The 16057-nt window shown below is 35.2% G+C and overlaps 2 protein-coding genes across 8 annotated transcripts in view; one reads left to right on the top strand and one right to left on the bottom strand.

Annotated features, from left to right (window-relative positions):
• Nucleotides 1-3515, bottom strand: part of LOC128680542 (probable G-protein coupled receptor No18) — a 40225-nt gene extending 36710 nt beyond the window's left edge. Inside the window, exons 1-2 of the mRNA XM_053763765.1 lie at nucleotides 3278-3515; nucleotides 3038-3180 (exon numbers count right to left, since the gene is read on the bottom strand). The gene's annotated coding sequence lies outside the window, so the exon portion shown is untranslated. The remainder of the gene's footprint in view (nucleotides 1-3037; nucleotides 3181-3277) is intronic.
• Nucleotides 3516-5985: 2470 nt separating this feature from the next.
• LOC128680472 (uncharacterized) lies at nucleotides 5986-15693 on the top strand. 7 transcript variants are annotated; one of them, XM_053763659.1, is made up of 5 exons: nucleotides 5994-6419; nucleotides 9234-9288; nucleotides 10426-10506; nucleotides 11917-12025; nucleotides 12974-15693. In XM_053763659.1, exons 4-5 carry the CDS (start codon nucleotides 11993-11995, stop codon nucleotides 13616-13618), a joined length of 678 nt encoding a protein of 225 aa, XP_053619634.1. In that variant the 5' UTR covers nucleotides 5994-6419; nucleotides 9234-9288; nucleotides 10426-10506; nucleotides 11917-11992; the 3' UTR covers nucleotides 13619-15693. The 7 variants fall into 7 exon arrangements, 5 of the variants coding, with proteins under 5 accessions (XP_053619634.1, XP_053619636.1, XP_053619638.1 ...); XR_008405865.1 differs by lacking the exon at nucleotides 11917-12025 and having other exon boundaries at nucleotides 5986-6419; nucleotides 12974-13086; XM_053763661.1 differs by lacking the exon at nucleotides 9234-9288.
• The last annotated feature ends 364 nt before the right edge of the window (nucleotides 15694-16057 follow it).

Below are 16057 nucleotides of genomic sequence, written 5' to 3'. Positions count from 1 at the left end.
TATATTGTAATATTAGCTGCGCCTCGGGGCTTCGCTCCCGTGGGAATTTCGGGATAAAAAGTACCCTATATGTTATTCCAGGTTATATTCTACCCGTGTATCAAATTTCATAACAATCCGTCCGGTAGATATTAAGTGAAAGAGTAACAAACATAAGTAGATATATTTTTTAAACTCCTAAACGACTATTAATAAATTTGGACTATTTCAGAACGAACTAACTAGCGGCTTTTCCTCGGGTAAAACCATAATAAAAATAGCCTATATTACTCCTAAAGGTTTCCTCTATCTCTGTGCCAAATTTCATCAAAATCGGCCCAGTAGTTTTCGAGTTTATACATGACAAAAAAAATACAAATCTTCATATTTAGGATATGTGTAGGACTACGCCACGACTCTGCAATATACGAAACAAATATGGCGTCGTTCTAATATCGTCAATTTAACTGGAACTCCCCAAAGTCACGTTTTCCAAGGAGATTGGAAAATAACTCATGTCTCGCAGAGTACAAATGGAATCACTTATCATTTATCTTTACTGTGTGTCAGATTAACGTATATGAAATTTATTAGTTACCTAATTGTCCGGGGAATCTGGGAGAAAATTACAATCTGTGCTAGTACAGGGTATTTTCTAGCATGTACACCACAGGCGAGGACACCCACCAGCCTGTTCAAAATCGTTGACCTCCTCATCATCATAGAACCCCTAGCTACATCCGTAAAGTAAATAGGAACCCCTATATATGCCTCCATCATTCATTGCTCATCAAACTTCTTCTAAGTCTGTGTATTAATATTACAATGTGTAACATTCCATGCAATGTGTATTAACATTCTTTTTAACCTACTCTGTCCCATTGCTGGGCAAAAATCTACCCCAACTTCATCCAAGCCGTTCCATCGGTTGCCAAGACCAACCATTTCTTCTTAAACCTTCGCAGATCATCGCTCCAACGGTTCCTTCGTCTACCACGTTTCTCCTTTCCATTCCTAGGTGTCCAACTTGTATCCCAACTATAGAAATATATAAATACTAAAGTAAGTTTGTTTGTTACCTCTTCACTGGGCCGATTGTTATGACTTTCTGTACACGGGTAGAAAATAACCTGGAATAACACATAGGGTAGGGATTTTATCCCGAAATTCCCACGGGAGCGAAGCTCCGGGGCGCAGCTAGTTCATTATTAAAATTTCATATTAAAGCAGCATCTACAAACATTATCCCAACATCTTGCGGTGGTGCAATAAATCACTCTACGTGACTTCCGAAAAACGAAAATGAAATCTGGTTTATAAAATAAATTTATACAAACACGATTAACAAACGCAAAAAGGATAAATTTTAAATATATTCGATGACTAGATGTTGCCCGTGGCTTTGCTCCCGTGGTAATTTTGAGATAAAATATAGCCTAAGTATAGCAATCTTGGACCTTGGATAATGTAACTTTCTAATGGTGAAAGAATTTTTGAAATCGGTTCGGTATTTTCGGAGATTACCCGCCTCAAACATACAAACTCACAAACGCTTACCTCTTCATTAATAGTATAGATATATACTCTTAAATGTATAATATTTAGGCATTAATTTTCAAAGGCTTTAGGTGAGTGGGTAGGTAGTCCTTGATTGCGAATATAACTATGTCATAGTCGTTTTTGAGTTTATCGCAGACAGACAGACGCGACAGAGGACTTTTTTTTAATAATATGTAAGACTTTATTTTATACTATGTGCCTAGTGATATTGCCTTATATAAATAGTATATCGTAACTTTGCAGTATTGTTTTTTATATATATACTGATGTTTTATAACCAACTCATTCATACAAAACCACTGTGCTACAAGTCTAAATTTTTGAAATCGGTTCGGTAATAAATCTCTATTATTAAATTGATGAAAATGTCCCAAATTAATACTAATTTAAGACCTTCAACTTTTACATAACATGACCGGTATTATTTTCCCGATTTCGTTTAACTGTTTTTTTTCTCTTTTATTGATCTATGTATAATATTGTATATATGTCGATTTTTTTACCTGATTAAATGTAAAGACCCGATTTAGATTAAGATACAGATAAATTTTAACCCTCGCGCGTGTAGCATTCTCGCACAGTTAATTCCAATTTCCATCGAAATAGGTTAGTTGCCATCAAGTCAAATAAGATAATTCACTTGTGTCAAAAACAAATTTGAAGGCCAATCAAATTCCCTTAAAAGTATTTGTCATATTTTGATTTAAACAAAATATATATTCCGAGAATTTATATTTCTAAAATTTTATATCACTAAAGACTAGGCCCTTAGGCCTTATATCCAATACAGACGTGGCTTACGCCTTCTTTATTCTTCAGTGGACTATAGCCACTTTTATTCCAAAAAATAAATTTTACAAAAGACTTGGCTGTATGGGCTAGAACCCTTTGCCTCCTTAATGAAACGAGGGAATAAACAAAAAAAAACAAATTTAAAGGGGATTTTATGACAGGGTGGATAAGCGACGTGACAAATTTTAAAGTCAAAAGCTTTCGATTATATAATGGGAACAAAAAATACTAAATCTTACTATAAATAAAATTGTTCATTTAAAGTGACATTTGATTATCGTTTTTCATTATTTGAATGCATATTATATATTTTATTTTGTACAGAAGTAACTTCGTTTTTGTTTTTATCCATTTCTATTTTTATTCGGACATGGGAATGCTGCTCGGCCAATTTTTAAGTTACTTTGTAAGATAATTTAATTGTAGATCTGTTATTATAATTAACAAATAACTTGTATGGTGGAAAAGGTATAAAACTTTTAAAATTTTCCAAAATAAAAATTGATCAATGGCTCTTAAAATTTCTGGTACCCACTGTATGTGTTAAAACTATCTAGAATTTCCTTTCCTTTCCTTTATAATGTATGTATAATGTTGTATGATAACTTGAAATAAATAAATTTATTTATTTATTATTTCATTATAATTTGACATCAAAACAAAAACCTATTTCGAACAATTGCAACAAATTAAAAAATAAACATACCCGATCAATTAATAAAACACACAAATCACAGCACAATTGTTCACTTTTCACGACTTTTTTACTCGTCGGAGTAACACAAGTAAGGGCGACTTCACAGTTCGAGAGCAGAATGCCTACTGCAGGGCCTCAGTATTATAGGCTGGCTGAAACAACGCGCGAATATTGGATATTTTTATTTAATTTTCATATGGGCATTAGATAATTTAACACTTTATTCAAATTCAAAATTATTCAACTTACGATGATAACGATGATTTACAATAATTATTTATGTCATAAAATTGCTTAAAGCTACTGGCGATTTTCAAAGCGCAGGTGAAGAAGAAGCGGTGCAACAAACTTAACGCCAGGGTTTTCTCTAAAGACGTAATTTAGTAAAAATGTTGATACCTTATATGTAGACTAGCTTTTGCCCACAGTTTCACCCGCGTTTATTTCGTACCGCCGCTCGTAACTTATTATTATCAATACAAATGTAAATTATAATGTGATTTTGGATTAGCAAGTTTTTTAGATACCTGTACGTATTCTGTGCTGTGTTTGGCAGCAAAATAAAAACATAGAACGTGCCAGTTGCTTCTCTTCCCGCGCAGATTGTAAAAGTCAATCAAAGGAAAAGGCTATAAACTGGAGATTCTTCTGATAGAGGATTGGTTAATCTCAATTCAATCAACAGGCCCGCCGTAACACGTAAACCTAAAATTTCACAACTCTTGGCTGCTCTTTGTACACCGAGAATGGTAAAGACGTGATACTGTATGTAATTGTAAGTATACGAGTATGTTCGTATTTACGTTTTTTTTAAACTGCTTGTTCAAATATATGACGATGATATAGGTACTTTTTTACGTAAATTTATCCGTTAATTACGTAATGTTATTACAGTATCGCAGAGTTCTTTGAAGATCAAATCACTCGATGATACCTTCGACTCCCCTTCATTTTTAGCCGACTTTAATTTTAATAATTTTTACTAATTTAATTATTTAATGCATGACAATTAACAAACAATGTTAAATATTGAAGTAAATGGCATCTAACTGCCCCAATGTTTGCTGCGCCCTCGCAGGGCGTCACCTGTACTTACTTGTTATCTATGTAACATCTAACATGACCACTTGTGGTGACATTGCAATAAATGAATCTGAATCTGAAAATGAATCTGAATCTATCCTTTTATGGCATTCGCGGAAGACCAGCGTCGTGGCTCACACCATGACATTATGCTGAGCGAAGACCATTTTAGTACAATATTTTTATATCTACTATTATATATCCAGTGTTATATATGTCATGTTCTTTATTGTGCTAAATAAACGTTCTTCCTTCCTTCCTTCCTTACTTACTTCCTTCCTTCCTTCCTTCCTTCCTTCCTTCCTTCCTTCCTTCCAAACTAAAACGTTTCAGAACAACCCTTACTGAGAAAAAATTACGAAAGAATCTCACTGATTTAAACAGCGCTTGTGTATCGTGACAGAAGGACTTACCATTATTGTTTCTTTTTTTTTCTTAAACATATTGCAATTGTTATCGAGTGCTGATAAAAATTATATGAAAACATGATTAGGCAAAATTAATTTATGAGAAACGAGTTGACCATTTCCCCCTGGCAGTAAAAAATGTAATGTAATTTTTTCAATAATAAGTGAATGTAATTCTTCTTTTGAGAAATAAAGTTCTTAAACCAGAGTACCCGTTCACGAGTTGACGCATGGGTCATCATATCGTGAAGCTCAACCGTGATGAACTCTTTTTAAAATTAAAATAAATGCTATTTGAATATGACTGCAGTCGATTGCACACTAAGACACAGTGCATGGAACTTTATGCGGCGCATCGGCAATAAATGTGTACAGGTGGATGTGTAGCTCACTGTACTTCGCGTGTGGAAAAAATCGGAAAAATCCACGGCATCAGCAAAAGTCGGCTTTCCTTTGTTTCGTAACAACCAATTTCGAGTATTCCCACCAATGAATAGGCTACCGTACACGAGTGAACGAAAAGAGAATTTTTACACATAAATAAAGGGATAATTTGGAAACCGTGTGGAAAAATATATTGTAAGTAAAAAAATTAACGTTTGATGTAAAATGAAATAAAATGCTATAAAAACAATAAAATAAACTAGAATTTCATTCTGTTGCTTATTGTTGAAAATTCCTTTGATTGTTTTCAACTTTCAGGCGCTACAATTAATATTTAAATGTGTGTTACATATTGGAATCATCACACAGTGCGTGTGTCTAGTATCTACCTACCGACTGCGCCTATTATTACATGAATTAGACGATTACATGTATAAAATAAAATTAATTAAATCTATGTGACCGCGAGCTTCAGCGATTGAAGTACGACAGCCCGACGAATATGCTTCATTTTCCCACTGTGGTCCGAGGTGCTGAATCTGCAGTTTCGTAATATGGTCTGATCGGTTTCGGAAAATTGACATTTGGGTAAATAAGATATGATGATTTCAATATATAACATGTGTGTATACATTAATTTTATCTGTGGTGTATCCAATAAAACTGTTCTGTTCGCATATGTTCCCGTATTCTATGGGGGTATCCCGTTTTCTATGTAGTTTGACACTGATATTTATTATAAGGGGCTAATACACTATTGTTTCCATCGGCATCGATCACCACTTGCTTAACATTCACAGGTATAACCTAAAAATGAATCTTAAATAAAAGCTCGTCTGAATAACCCTCGCCCACCCAGTTATGAATTCCCAATTTTTGATTGCAAAATCAAAACTCGTCGCTTTCGACTCCAACTTCTAATAGAGAAAAAAGACAGATTTTAACGTAACGAATCAAGTTGCCCACGTTTTAATTAACTTTCACTTTTTAATTTCACAATTATAGCACGTGGGCCGGGGAAAATTAATCGATTTTGATGACTAAATTGATTGTCAGAAAAACACATGCAGTGAATTAAAGTTCTCGTGCAAAAAATGGTCTGTGCGTAAAAAAACATTGTTCGTGCGTTCGCGTCGTGTGTGTGCGTGAGTTTGGCGAAAGTGTGTATATACGGCATATGGAAAACCAACCACAGACTCATTAACCTCAAGTGGAAAACAATGGAATGCCAGCTCCACACTGTCGCCAAACTCAGACAGACACGTGCGAACGTGAATACGTGAACATTACGTAGTTTGTATGACAGCTTTTATTTACCGCAATGAAATACCAGCAATGTACACCGAATCCGCCAAATTATAGCAAACTGTTCGGCGGGAGTGGAGCCGGCAGAACACAAAGGAGCGGCAACGCGATACGCCGACGCACCGGAGCAATGGAGCCGGGCTGTAACTTATCCATAATCTAGTTTGAAGATGTTCAAACATCTTCGACGTTTCTCCAAGATCCGAGCTCAGGTAACTGAGTTACGTTTATTTGATTTGAGACTTTGATGACGCTTTGGCGTCCACTCGCTCGAAACGTGTACCATATTGATTACAATATAACTACAGCTGATATTGGATTCTATGAAATGCCACAGTTTAATCATTCCATTTAACAATCTCTTTTTTATTATATGTTATTTCAGACTCTTTGAATATGTAATTTTGTTGTCAGACTATTGTCCGCCAGTCATAGGTATTATTATAATAAAGACGCAAGCGTTTGTGAGATTGTATGTTTGAGGCGGGTAATCTCCGAAACTACCGAACCGATTTAAAAAATTCTTTCACCATTGGAAAGGTACATTATCCAAGATTGCTATAGGCTAAGACTAATATTATAAAGAGAAAATATATATACCTATATTTCTGTTTGTAATGAACAAGCTCAAAAACTATTGGACCGATTTTGATGATTAGCACGAGACAGAAGAAACATAGAGGAGTAACATAGGCTATTTTTTCTGGTTTTGCCCGAGCGAAGCTGGGTCGGGCCGTTAGTTTATTATACTTATTATATTAAGTTTATAGAATAGTCATAACATCGGATACAACAAATGCAATTCTAGTGTACTGCAATGCAATGCGTGCAAAATTTTTCAATTTTTGCAAACTTCTACAATGATGTATAAAATACAATACAATATACTAGATGTTGCCTGGGGCTTCGTTCCCGTGGGAATTTTGAGATAAAATATAGCCTATAGCAATCTTGGATAATGTACCTTTCCAATGGTGAAAGAATTTTTTAAATCGGTTCGGTAGTTTCGGAGATTACCCGCCTCAAACACACAATCTCACAAACGCTTGCGTCTTTATTATAATAATACCTATAGATGACTGGCGGACAATAGTCTGACAACAAAATTACATATTCAAAAAGTCTGAAATAATTTACAACCACGGGGTGTAGCTAACTCTAAATGTTATTTTAAATACCTATACTTACTAGATTTTCACACAAACCCATGAAAGGATTCATTTTCTAATGATATTTATCATATTTTATATTGGTTTCGGCACTACAGATTAATTAAAAAGATAAGCGAGGTGTCATTACGTGTAAATAGAATAGGCTAGGTGCCAAATTTTTATTTGATGACTATTCGAAGGCTCTTATACCATTAGAAACACCAGTAAAAAAAATACTGTGATAATGACAATACTTTCAAAGATATGATAAAAATAAAATCACACATTCTTGGACTCGTCCAAACGCTCCATACTAAATGACACGAACACGTGACGTCACAACGTGCGAAAACGTTCGCGAAGAAAGATATGTTTGTTAGACAGCTATGTAGCTGACTAAATATTACTTTTATGGTGGTGATTTCTTAATAAAAGTTGTTACAAAATTTTTGTTATTTATGATGGTTAAATTTATTTATATAATTTCATACTTTTTGAAAATGGACTTTCCAACCAACTTTAAATCTTCGCATTTAGATCCAGCTGCATTGTTACAGTCTATGATTTATCATAATGATCCTAAATATATCTATTTTATCTAGATTATAGATGATACATATTTTTTACAATTCTCTGACCTTGGCAACTGCCCTATTATTTCAGTAGGGTTCAGTGAGTTCTAGGAAATGTGCTCCGAAATATAGTATATAAATTATTGTGTTTCAGGCAAACAATAATAATCATAGATAAAATTAATATATTTCTTTTATCTAGTTATGTTGACGTTGATGTTGCCCGGGGCTTCGCTCCCGTTGGTTCGCTTCGATTTTGAGATAAAATATAGCCTATAGCAATCTAGGACAATGTAGCTTTCTAAGGGTGAAAACATTTTTGAAATCGGTTCAGTAGTTTCGGCTTTCAAACGTTTACCTCTTTATAACAATAATATAGATAATAACCAACCAATTAAATATTTACTGGCTCCAAAATGGCGTCCTATTGTAAAAAATACGCGGTTACTGCGCGACTTTGAACAATGACAGTAAGATATTGTGTTTCTTGATGGTGTATTTTGACAGACCTTTGGCATGTGGTTCCGCCCTAGAATAGGACCACATCATATCCTCTCGTGAACGTCGTACGAGGCGACTAAGGGACATAATATAGCCTTGGCTTCTGCCAAGTGTCTTTTCGTTGCCCCGTTGCGCTTGTTGCCTATTAATTAATAGACAACAAGCGCATTCCCAAAGAGAGTGACGTCAGAAAGGCCGATCTTAAAATTATAGCCAAATCTTCAAAGGTTTATTTTCATCCGGACCCGAGCCTTCGGGCATCGAAGCCGTGAATCCAAGAATTAGAGTAGGACGTCCACGACACCAGATTAGTTCAGCTGTAGGTTATATAAACTGCACGGATAAGTTTATTTTAACTTCTGACCTAGCTTTTACTCGCCTGTTTTAGTTCGTTGTGGTAGACTTTGCAGTTTATTCCATTCCTGGTCGAACATAAATAGTTGTTCTTCTACTATTGCCATTATAAAGGTCACACCATCCACAGATCAATTGAAAATTTTAGCAAGGATTGAATTTAAAAAGTAAAAAAATGTGTTTACAAGTGATATTTCTCTAACCTAGTTGTGACCCCCTGCTGGGCAGAGGCCTCCGTTTTACTGACCCATCTGATGTCAAGCGGTCACCGAAGCCTATAGACACTTGCAACACCAAGGGAGTCTAACGCAAGTTGCTTTAAATGTATCTTTCCACACCCTTTTTGAAGTACTCCATGTTCTAGTCTTAACAAAAAATATGGCTATGTCATTCCACAACTTCATAGTACGCAGAAGTTACTCTTTTAAAGTGTACTGACCTTTTATAGGACTCCAAGGTGTATAAAACTCCCGTCGGTGGCGGGAAGTGCAATAATGGAAGCCGTTAGTATCATGTCAAACAGTTCCTAATTATTACAAACTTAGCTGCCCGTTCCGGCTTCGCTCGGATAAAAACGTAATAGATTATACACCTAAATCTTCCTCAGCAATCACATTATCTGTTGGTGAAAACCGTATGAAAATCCGTGCAGTAGTTTTTGAGTTTATCGCGAACAGAGAGACATGGTAGAGAATTTGTTTTATAATATTATGTAAGGATAAGGATACGACAAACGTATCTTGTAAAGGTAAGTGTTATATTTAATTAATTAAGCTAGAGAAATCTAATTTTATACAAAAAGTTTTCCTCGGATCTGAAAGCGCCGAAAGAACTTGAAGCTTACAAATTCAGAGCGTGAAAGCCAACAAAGTTCATATGTCAGTACTCGGTAAAAGTAGGCTAACGAAAGTTGAAGAATTTTGAAAATTTACATACTTCAAACTTTGGGTTTTTGAGTAATAAACCAACTTGAGAGGTCACTTATATGTCGTATCGTTCTAAACTGACAATCAATGATACAATACAGACTGCTGTGTGACGTTCGTATATGTTTATATGTTACCCATATTATTATACTTAGTTCATTATAATTGAAGAATTTAAAATATGCCTTATGTATTTAATCGGTATGTTATTGGACAAGCATTTATTATATTTAAAAGGTATCAATCAACTAAAGAGTATTTATTTGAAAAAAAAAAAAATATTTATTAGGGGACCAACGTGGGACCAACACAGTTTATATGAGTTCCATTTGGCATTTTTTCTTAGCAGTGTTCGTTCCGAAATGCCAGTAACTTGTAGCTTTTTGAGAAATTACTTCATCCTTACATATGTAGCGATAGAGGACTTTGTTTTATAATATTATAAAACAAAGTCATCTACGGCGTCTGTCTATCTGTTCGCGAACTCAATAACTACTGCACGAATTTTCATGCTTGGTTTTCATCAATAGATAGAGTGTGATTCCTGAGGAAGGTTTAAGGGTATGTTTTTTCTCCAACGAAACCGGGGCGGGCCGCTAGTTATAATATAAATTTTGATGTAAAAAAGATCCAATTTCCTAATTATTAATTTACATTATAATAATAATAAAGTGTAATTTACATTAGACAATAATTAACATTATTGTTTTGCAGTGAATGTGACAGAGTACTTTGCGTGGGCTCTGGGGTTGGTTTAATACTCAAAGCTTTGTGTAAAGCTCAAAAGTTTTCGAGGTGAGTTGTGCTTAATTTTAATTGTGTTAAAGGATTCGTTCAATAAACATAGGATTTTTGGAATTACATTTATTTTACCACACGTAACGCGCCAGGGGATCACTTTTTAGGATTCTGGCATAATAATAGTTTTATATGCTACGTGATCTCTCTAATCTGCTTCTCGCGATTTAAATTCTCGGCTGTGACGCCTTAAAACCCGCGGCCCGTTAAAATATGACTTATTTTTAGATTCAGAAAAAATATTAAGTAGGTATTACTTAATATTAATAAGGATTATAAGTATCGGATATACTTCAATGTTACTTCTAGTACTAATAGGTACAACGGGAAAACATTATCAAAAATTCACCCAGGTCCAACTGAAACAGTTCAGTTTTGTATCCAATATAATCAAGACAATTTATTTTTAACTTTTCAATGTCCAAATGGACAAAAGTTCAAAATTTGAAATTTCCAAACTTGTCGAAGCCAATTTGACTAAATACGGATATATCAATTTCAGAAGTTGTTAATAGCTTAACTAGGATGATAATGCCATGAACAAAAGTTGCCAACACTTAGGTTAACCATACGTTAAGAATATACGGGATAAATCTCACATAAATTTAAATATAGCTAGTATAAGGGTGAAAGATATAGTATATAAAGAGTAATATAAATAACTAGATGCGATGGCTGACGTCAACTCGTGAACGGGTGCTGCCGGGGGAACTGGTCAGCTCGATCTTTTATTAAAAGTTTTTTTTTTGTTTGGTTAATTATACATATATATATAAGTATATATATATTTTCCTTTCATCAGCACTTGATCACAATCATAATATGTTTCAGTATACCTTTTGACCATGTACTTTATTATGTACTTAATGTTATATTACTGATAAAAAATTATACATAAATTTATATATAAAAAATGGTAAGCCCTTCTGGCATAATAGGGACCAACACTGTTTGAATGAGTTTCTTTCGGCATTTCTTCTCAGCAGTGGTCGTTCCGAAATGCTAGTAGTTTGTAGCTTTGGTAAACATCATTTAATTTAGATTATGACGTGAAAAAGTGCCTGTGAAGGCCTAATTTCTGAATAAATGATTTGATTTTGATTTTGATTTTGATTAGAAAAGTCTAGAAACTGATAATAAAAAAATGCTTCATTACACAGTACTCCTTTTAATTTTTTGTAAAAAAGACAAATAAATAAAATGTGTCATCTCACAAATGTCAAAAAAGTGCGTGATATTGGACATTTGTTAAAAATAAAAAATATTCCTCTAGGTAGGAGAATAATGATCACCCTACTTGCACGTTCCGGGCGTAGGAACTAGGAAATTGTCAACTCGATTATTTTGCATTTGTTATTATCCTGGAGGATGTACCTTGAACAATGGATGATTTGTGACGTTTTACAGGCAATAACGGGATGATCTTGTTGACTCGAAATGACAGCGTTTGCACGAGTATGTCGCCCTGGCGTGCAAAACTAAAATGCGCGCCGCCCCGACGTGCAGACAAAATGGCGTAATTTGCACTGTTCATTTTTTTTTTTCTTTTCTTCTTTGTGGCAATCAAACTTCTTCAATAGAGCTTATTTTTGCCAGTGTCGAGTTACATTGTTATTGGACGATAGGATAGGACTTAGGCGGTGTTGAAGAATGAGGGCAATAACACTGTTCATATTTCACAGGACGTCTTACCTTACGAACCGGTGGAAATGCGCCGATCAAACAATTGTTTACCAATTATATCTCGATTCTGTGTGGATCGACGGGTTTAAAGTTAACGTTAAAGTTGAGTGGTGCAACCCACCCTTAGAGAATAAGCTTCTTAATTGAAGAGCACAAATTAATCTATTGTTTTTCCTTGATAGTTTTAAAGCTTATAAGCTAAGACCTACACACATGAAAGGTTAAATTAATTAAATGCTACTAATATTTTAGGATTACAGAATGTTCTAATCTAGTGTATGTGTGGTTGAATGTATGTAGTTCTCTCTCTCTCTCTATCAGAAGCATCGGAGTATCTACTAAATCCATGATTAGAAGACAATTTAGAAGATTCGGCTCTGACTTATTTTAAAACTATTTTTTTAAACTGTTGACGTCTACACCATGGATTTAGTAAGTGTTGTACGGAGTACCTACTAATTCCATGTATCAAAACTCTTGACTTCTTCTTTTCTTGCACAGATACAAAAAAAATACATTGGTTTTCTTGTTATGTCACCATCATTCGTCAAAACGATGACTTTGCCAGACTAATCAAAAATCTTTTTATTCTGTAGTGCTCTTTAAAAATACTTGACAGTCCTGTCATGAAAACCCGTCAATCACATATATCCGACGCCGTTGAAAACTAACGGAATAACAATGCCGTAGTTTCCAATAGCCAAATTAACCGCGACCAGATGTTGAGGCACACCATGCTCGAACCCATCATACATATCACAACATGTCAAAATGTTCGAAGGTGAAGAATCCATGCAAGATCTGCTTAAACCCAGTCAACCAGAAGAACGGTCTGCAATGCCAGGGCATCTGTTCCAGCTGGGTTCACTTCAACTGCTTAAATTACTCACCAGGTCGGATTAAAGACATCAAATCTGGACACCTCAGAGTCAACTGCCCCTGTCCAGACTGCCTAACAAGTGAAGGGAAAGAGTTTTACACTCACGAAGGTTACACGTGTGAGGACCAAAGCTGCCCAGCGCGGTTGCCCCCAGCGTGCGGCAAACCTGACTGCGTTGTGGAAACTGTACAGAAAAACGTTTCACGAATCACAACAGGTACAGGAACTAATTGCTCTGAAACGATAATTTGCGCCGAGCCCAATTTCCGCAGCCCTGTTCTACCGGGCAGAAGACATTCGATGGAGGACGTTGGTGATATCGGCAAGAACAGGGAACTCCAGAACCTGACAGCGGAAATAAACAAAGTTATAGCCACTATGGGACAACTGACGCAACAATTTAATACAATGATGTCGAAGCTGAAAGAAGCTATGGATCAAAGTAAATCGGACGGGAGTGTTGGTACAACGTGCTCCAAGCAGGGACCCAGTAATCTTTGTCCTAAACCTTGTTACTGTAATGAACCTAAGGGGAAAAAGAAATAGTTTATCATCATCGACAGTATTTTGTGTTCCATTGTTGGTTATAGTCATATCTCAATTCAAGCATCTCACATTCACCCGGTAATGTACGAAGCCAATTTCGACCTCCGATTTCGACATAGACACAACACAACATAGCCATGTTGTTTTACTTGTTACAAATATCACTGTTTATTTACATAAGTAGCAAACTAAAATATAATTATATTAATAAACTAAGGTTATTTTGTCAATACTAATCCCAACTAATATTATACCTGCATATTTATTACATTGTGTCGTGTGGTTGCGCCCTAGAATAGGACCACTCCATACGCTTGGATGTCGTACGAAGCGACTAAGAGATACAAAACTGATAAGCAACAAAAGCATTTCCAAGCAATGCTGACATCATAATTGATGATTTGTGTCCATCGGACGGGATACAGGCTCAGTGCTTAGCGACTTAGGACCGTTGAGTGTTGTCTATTAATTTATTATTATTTATTTGCTTCGATGACCTATCAGAAGCTGTCATCAAGTCAACGTTTCACAGAATTTTCCGAAAGCATTTTTAGATTACAAAACGTCACTAAGCGATCATTTTTCGTGGAAACTTAATTATCCAGTATCGGGAGCCAACGAAAGCGATCAGATCAGTTTTTCGGCGAGTGGACCGATGCCCCCCCCCTACAGTTAGGGAGGAGGGGGGAGGTAACCCCACACCTTTAGTGTATAGTAGTTTTTATAGATCACCACTTGGTTCCGATGAGGGAAAACATCGTGAGGAAACCTGCACCTGGTTGAATTGGTTTCTTGGCGTTACGGCGGTGAATGCAATCGCGATCCCGCGAAAATGAGAAAGAAAACATACATACAGATATAGCGTAATTGCATTGAGTATTAAAAGCAATAGAATAGTTGCCATTAAGTCAATACAGATACTTTTTTCCATGTTAAAACAATATATTATATAGGGCTTGTATGACCGCGGGCACAAGTGACGTCACAAATTTTGGAGTCCAAAATATGTCCTTTAATGAGCACAAAAAAAAAATTATAATATAAATAAAATTAATTAATTAAACTGACATTTGATTATCGTGTTTCATTTTTTTTTTACTTTACATCCAGGCAACTACCCTATTTTTTGGATCTTCTACCCCAAAGCGGGTGAAAAATGTCATTCACGCGGGCGAACCAATAGTGACTATATATGTTACTTAAATAAGTAATATAGCATTTTGTAAACTCATGGATTTTGTAAACTACACAATCAAATGTTCATAATAATGTTCACTACTATGTAAGCGTCGAGATATATCGAACCAGAACCATCTGTGTACTATCGATTCAATGACTGGACCGAGGGCCGGTCACGTATCCATTTTATAGTGAGCCGAAATTCACGTGATCTACAGGCTGACCCGATTTATTTAGACTATATTGGAATATGGTTGCTTGCCATCAATTCAAATCGAACGTGGGTCAAAAACAATTAAAAAATTATGGAGCTTGTGTGATAGCAGGCACAAGTGACGTCACTAATCGTCAAAAGTTAGCAGTTTAGTTCACGGAAATAGTAGGTATGTTATTGTATGGTAGGTATAGTTACACTTTAATGAGGGAGAACAAAAAAAATTTCGCCACACATATCATCTGAAAGTCTGTCTACGCTTTCACAACTAAACCGTTAGGCCGATTTTGATGAAATTTGGAACTATATCTTTCTAATAGTTAGTGAAACCTAAGATCAAACGCGACCGTGGATAGAGCTATAGGCTTGTCTTACTAATATTATAAATTTGAAAGTTTGTGATGTTTGTTTTATTATGTTGTTTGTTACTCTTTCACGCAAAATCTACTGGACGGATTGTTGTGAAATTTTGTATACGGGTAGAATATAACCTGGAATGACACATAACCTTTATTGCCAAAATTCTCACGGTAGCGCATCTAGTACAGCATAAATGACTTAAAGTAATTTTCGATCGTACTTAATTACAATTTCAAACACACCCTGTGGCTAAAAGTTGTAAGGACTAAGCAACTTGATCTAACTTGGTTGTAATTATGATAATCGGTGATAGGCGATTCTGCGCGTTTGTGCTCCTTGTAAATGTAATTGTCTGTCTTGAATTAATTAGACATTCGTATGGAAGTAATATAGTTAAGTACTTATGTTGTTGAGTCGTGCAATGTGGGGTCGCGACCTTAGCGAGGTTTGCTATGCTAAATCAATATTAAATTAATACATTCGTTTTAATTTTATATGTCAAAATATTTTTTTTTTATTTTAGATAAGTTTAATTCAGTTTATGTAATAAAAGAAGTTCAAAATTAATTTTAATTGAACCAAGATCTGATAGAAAACTAGGATCGACTCCCAGCGTAAAACTCCTCAACTGTCAATGAAGTTGGAAAAAGTATGCAGCGTATATAAAAAAAACAAAACTAAGAATT

The sequence above is a fragment of the Plodia interpunctella genome, chromosome 24 (genome assembly GCF_027563975.2).
Source record: "Plodia interpunctella isolate USDA-ARS_2022_Savannah chromosome 24, ilPloInte3.2, whole genome shotgun sequence".
Lineage (NCBI taxonomy): Eukaryota > Metazoa > Arthropoda > Insecta > Lepidoptera > Pyralidae > Plodia > Plodia interpunctella.
Note: the sequence above shows the minus strand (reverse complement) of the source record. Positions and strands in the feature narration are given on the sequence as shown.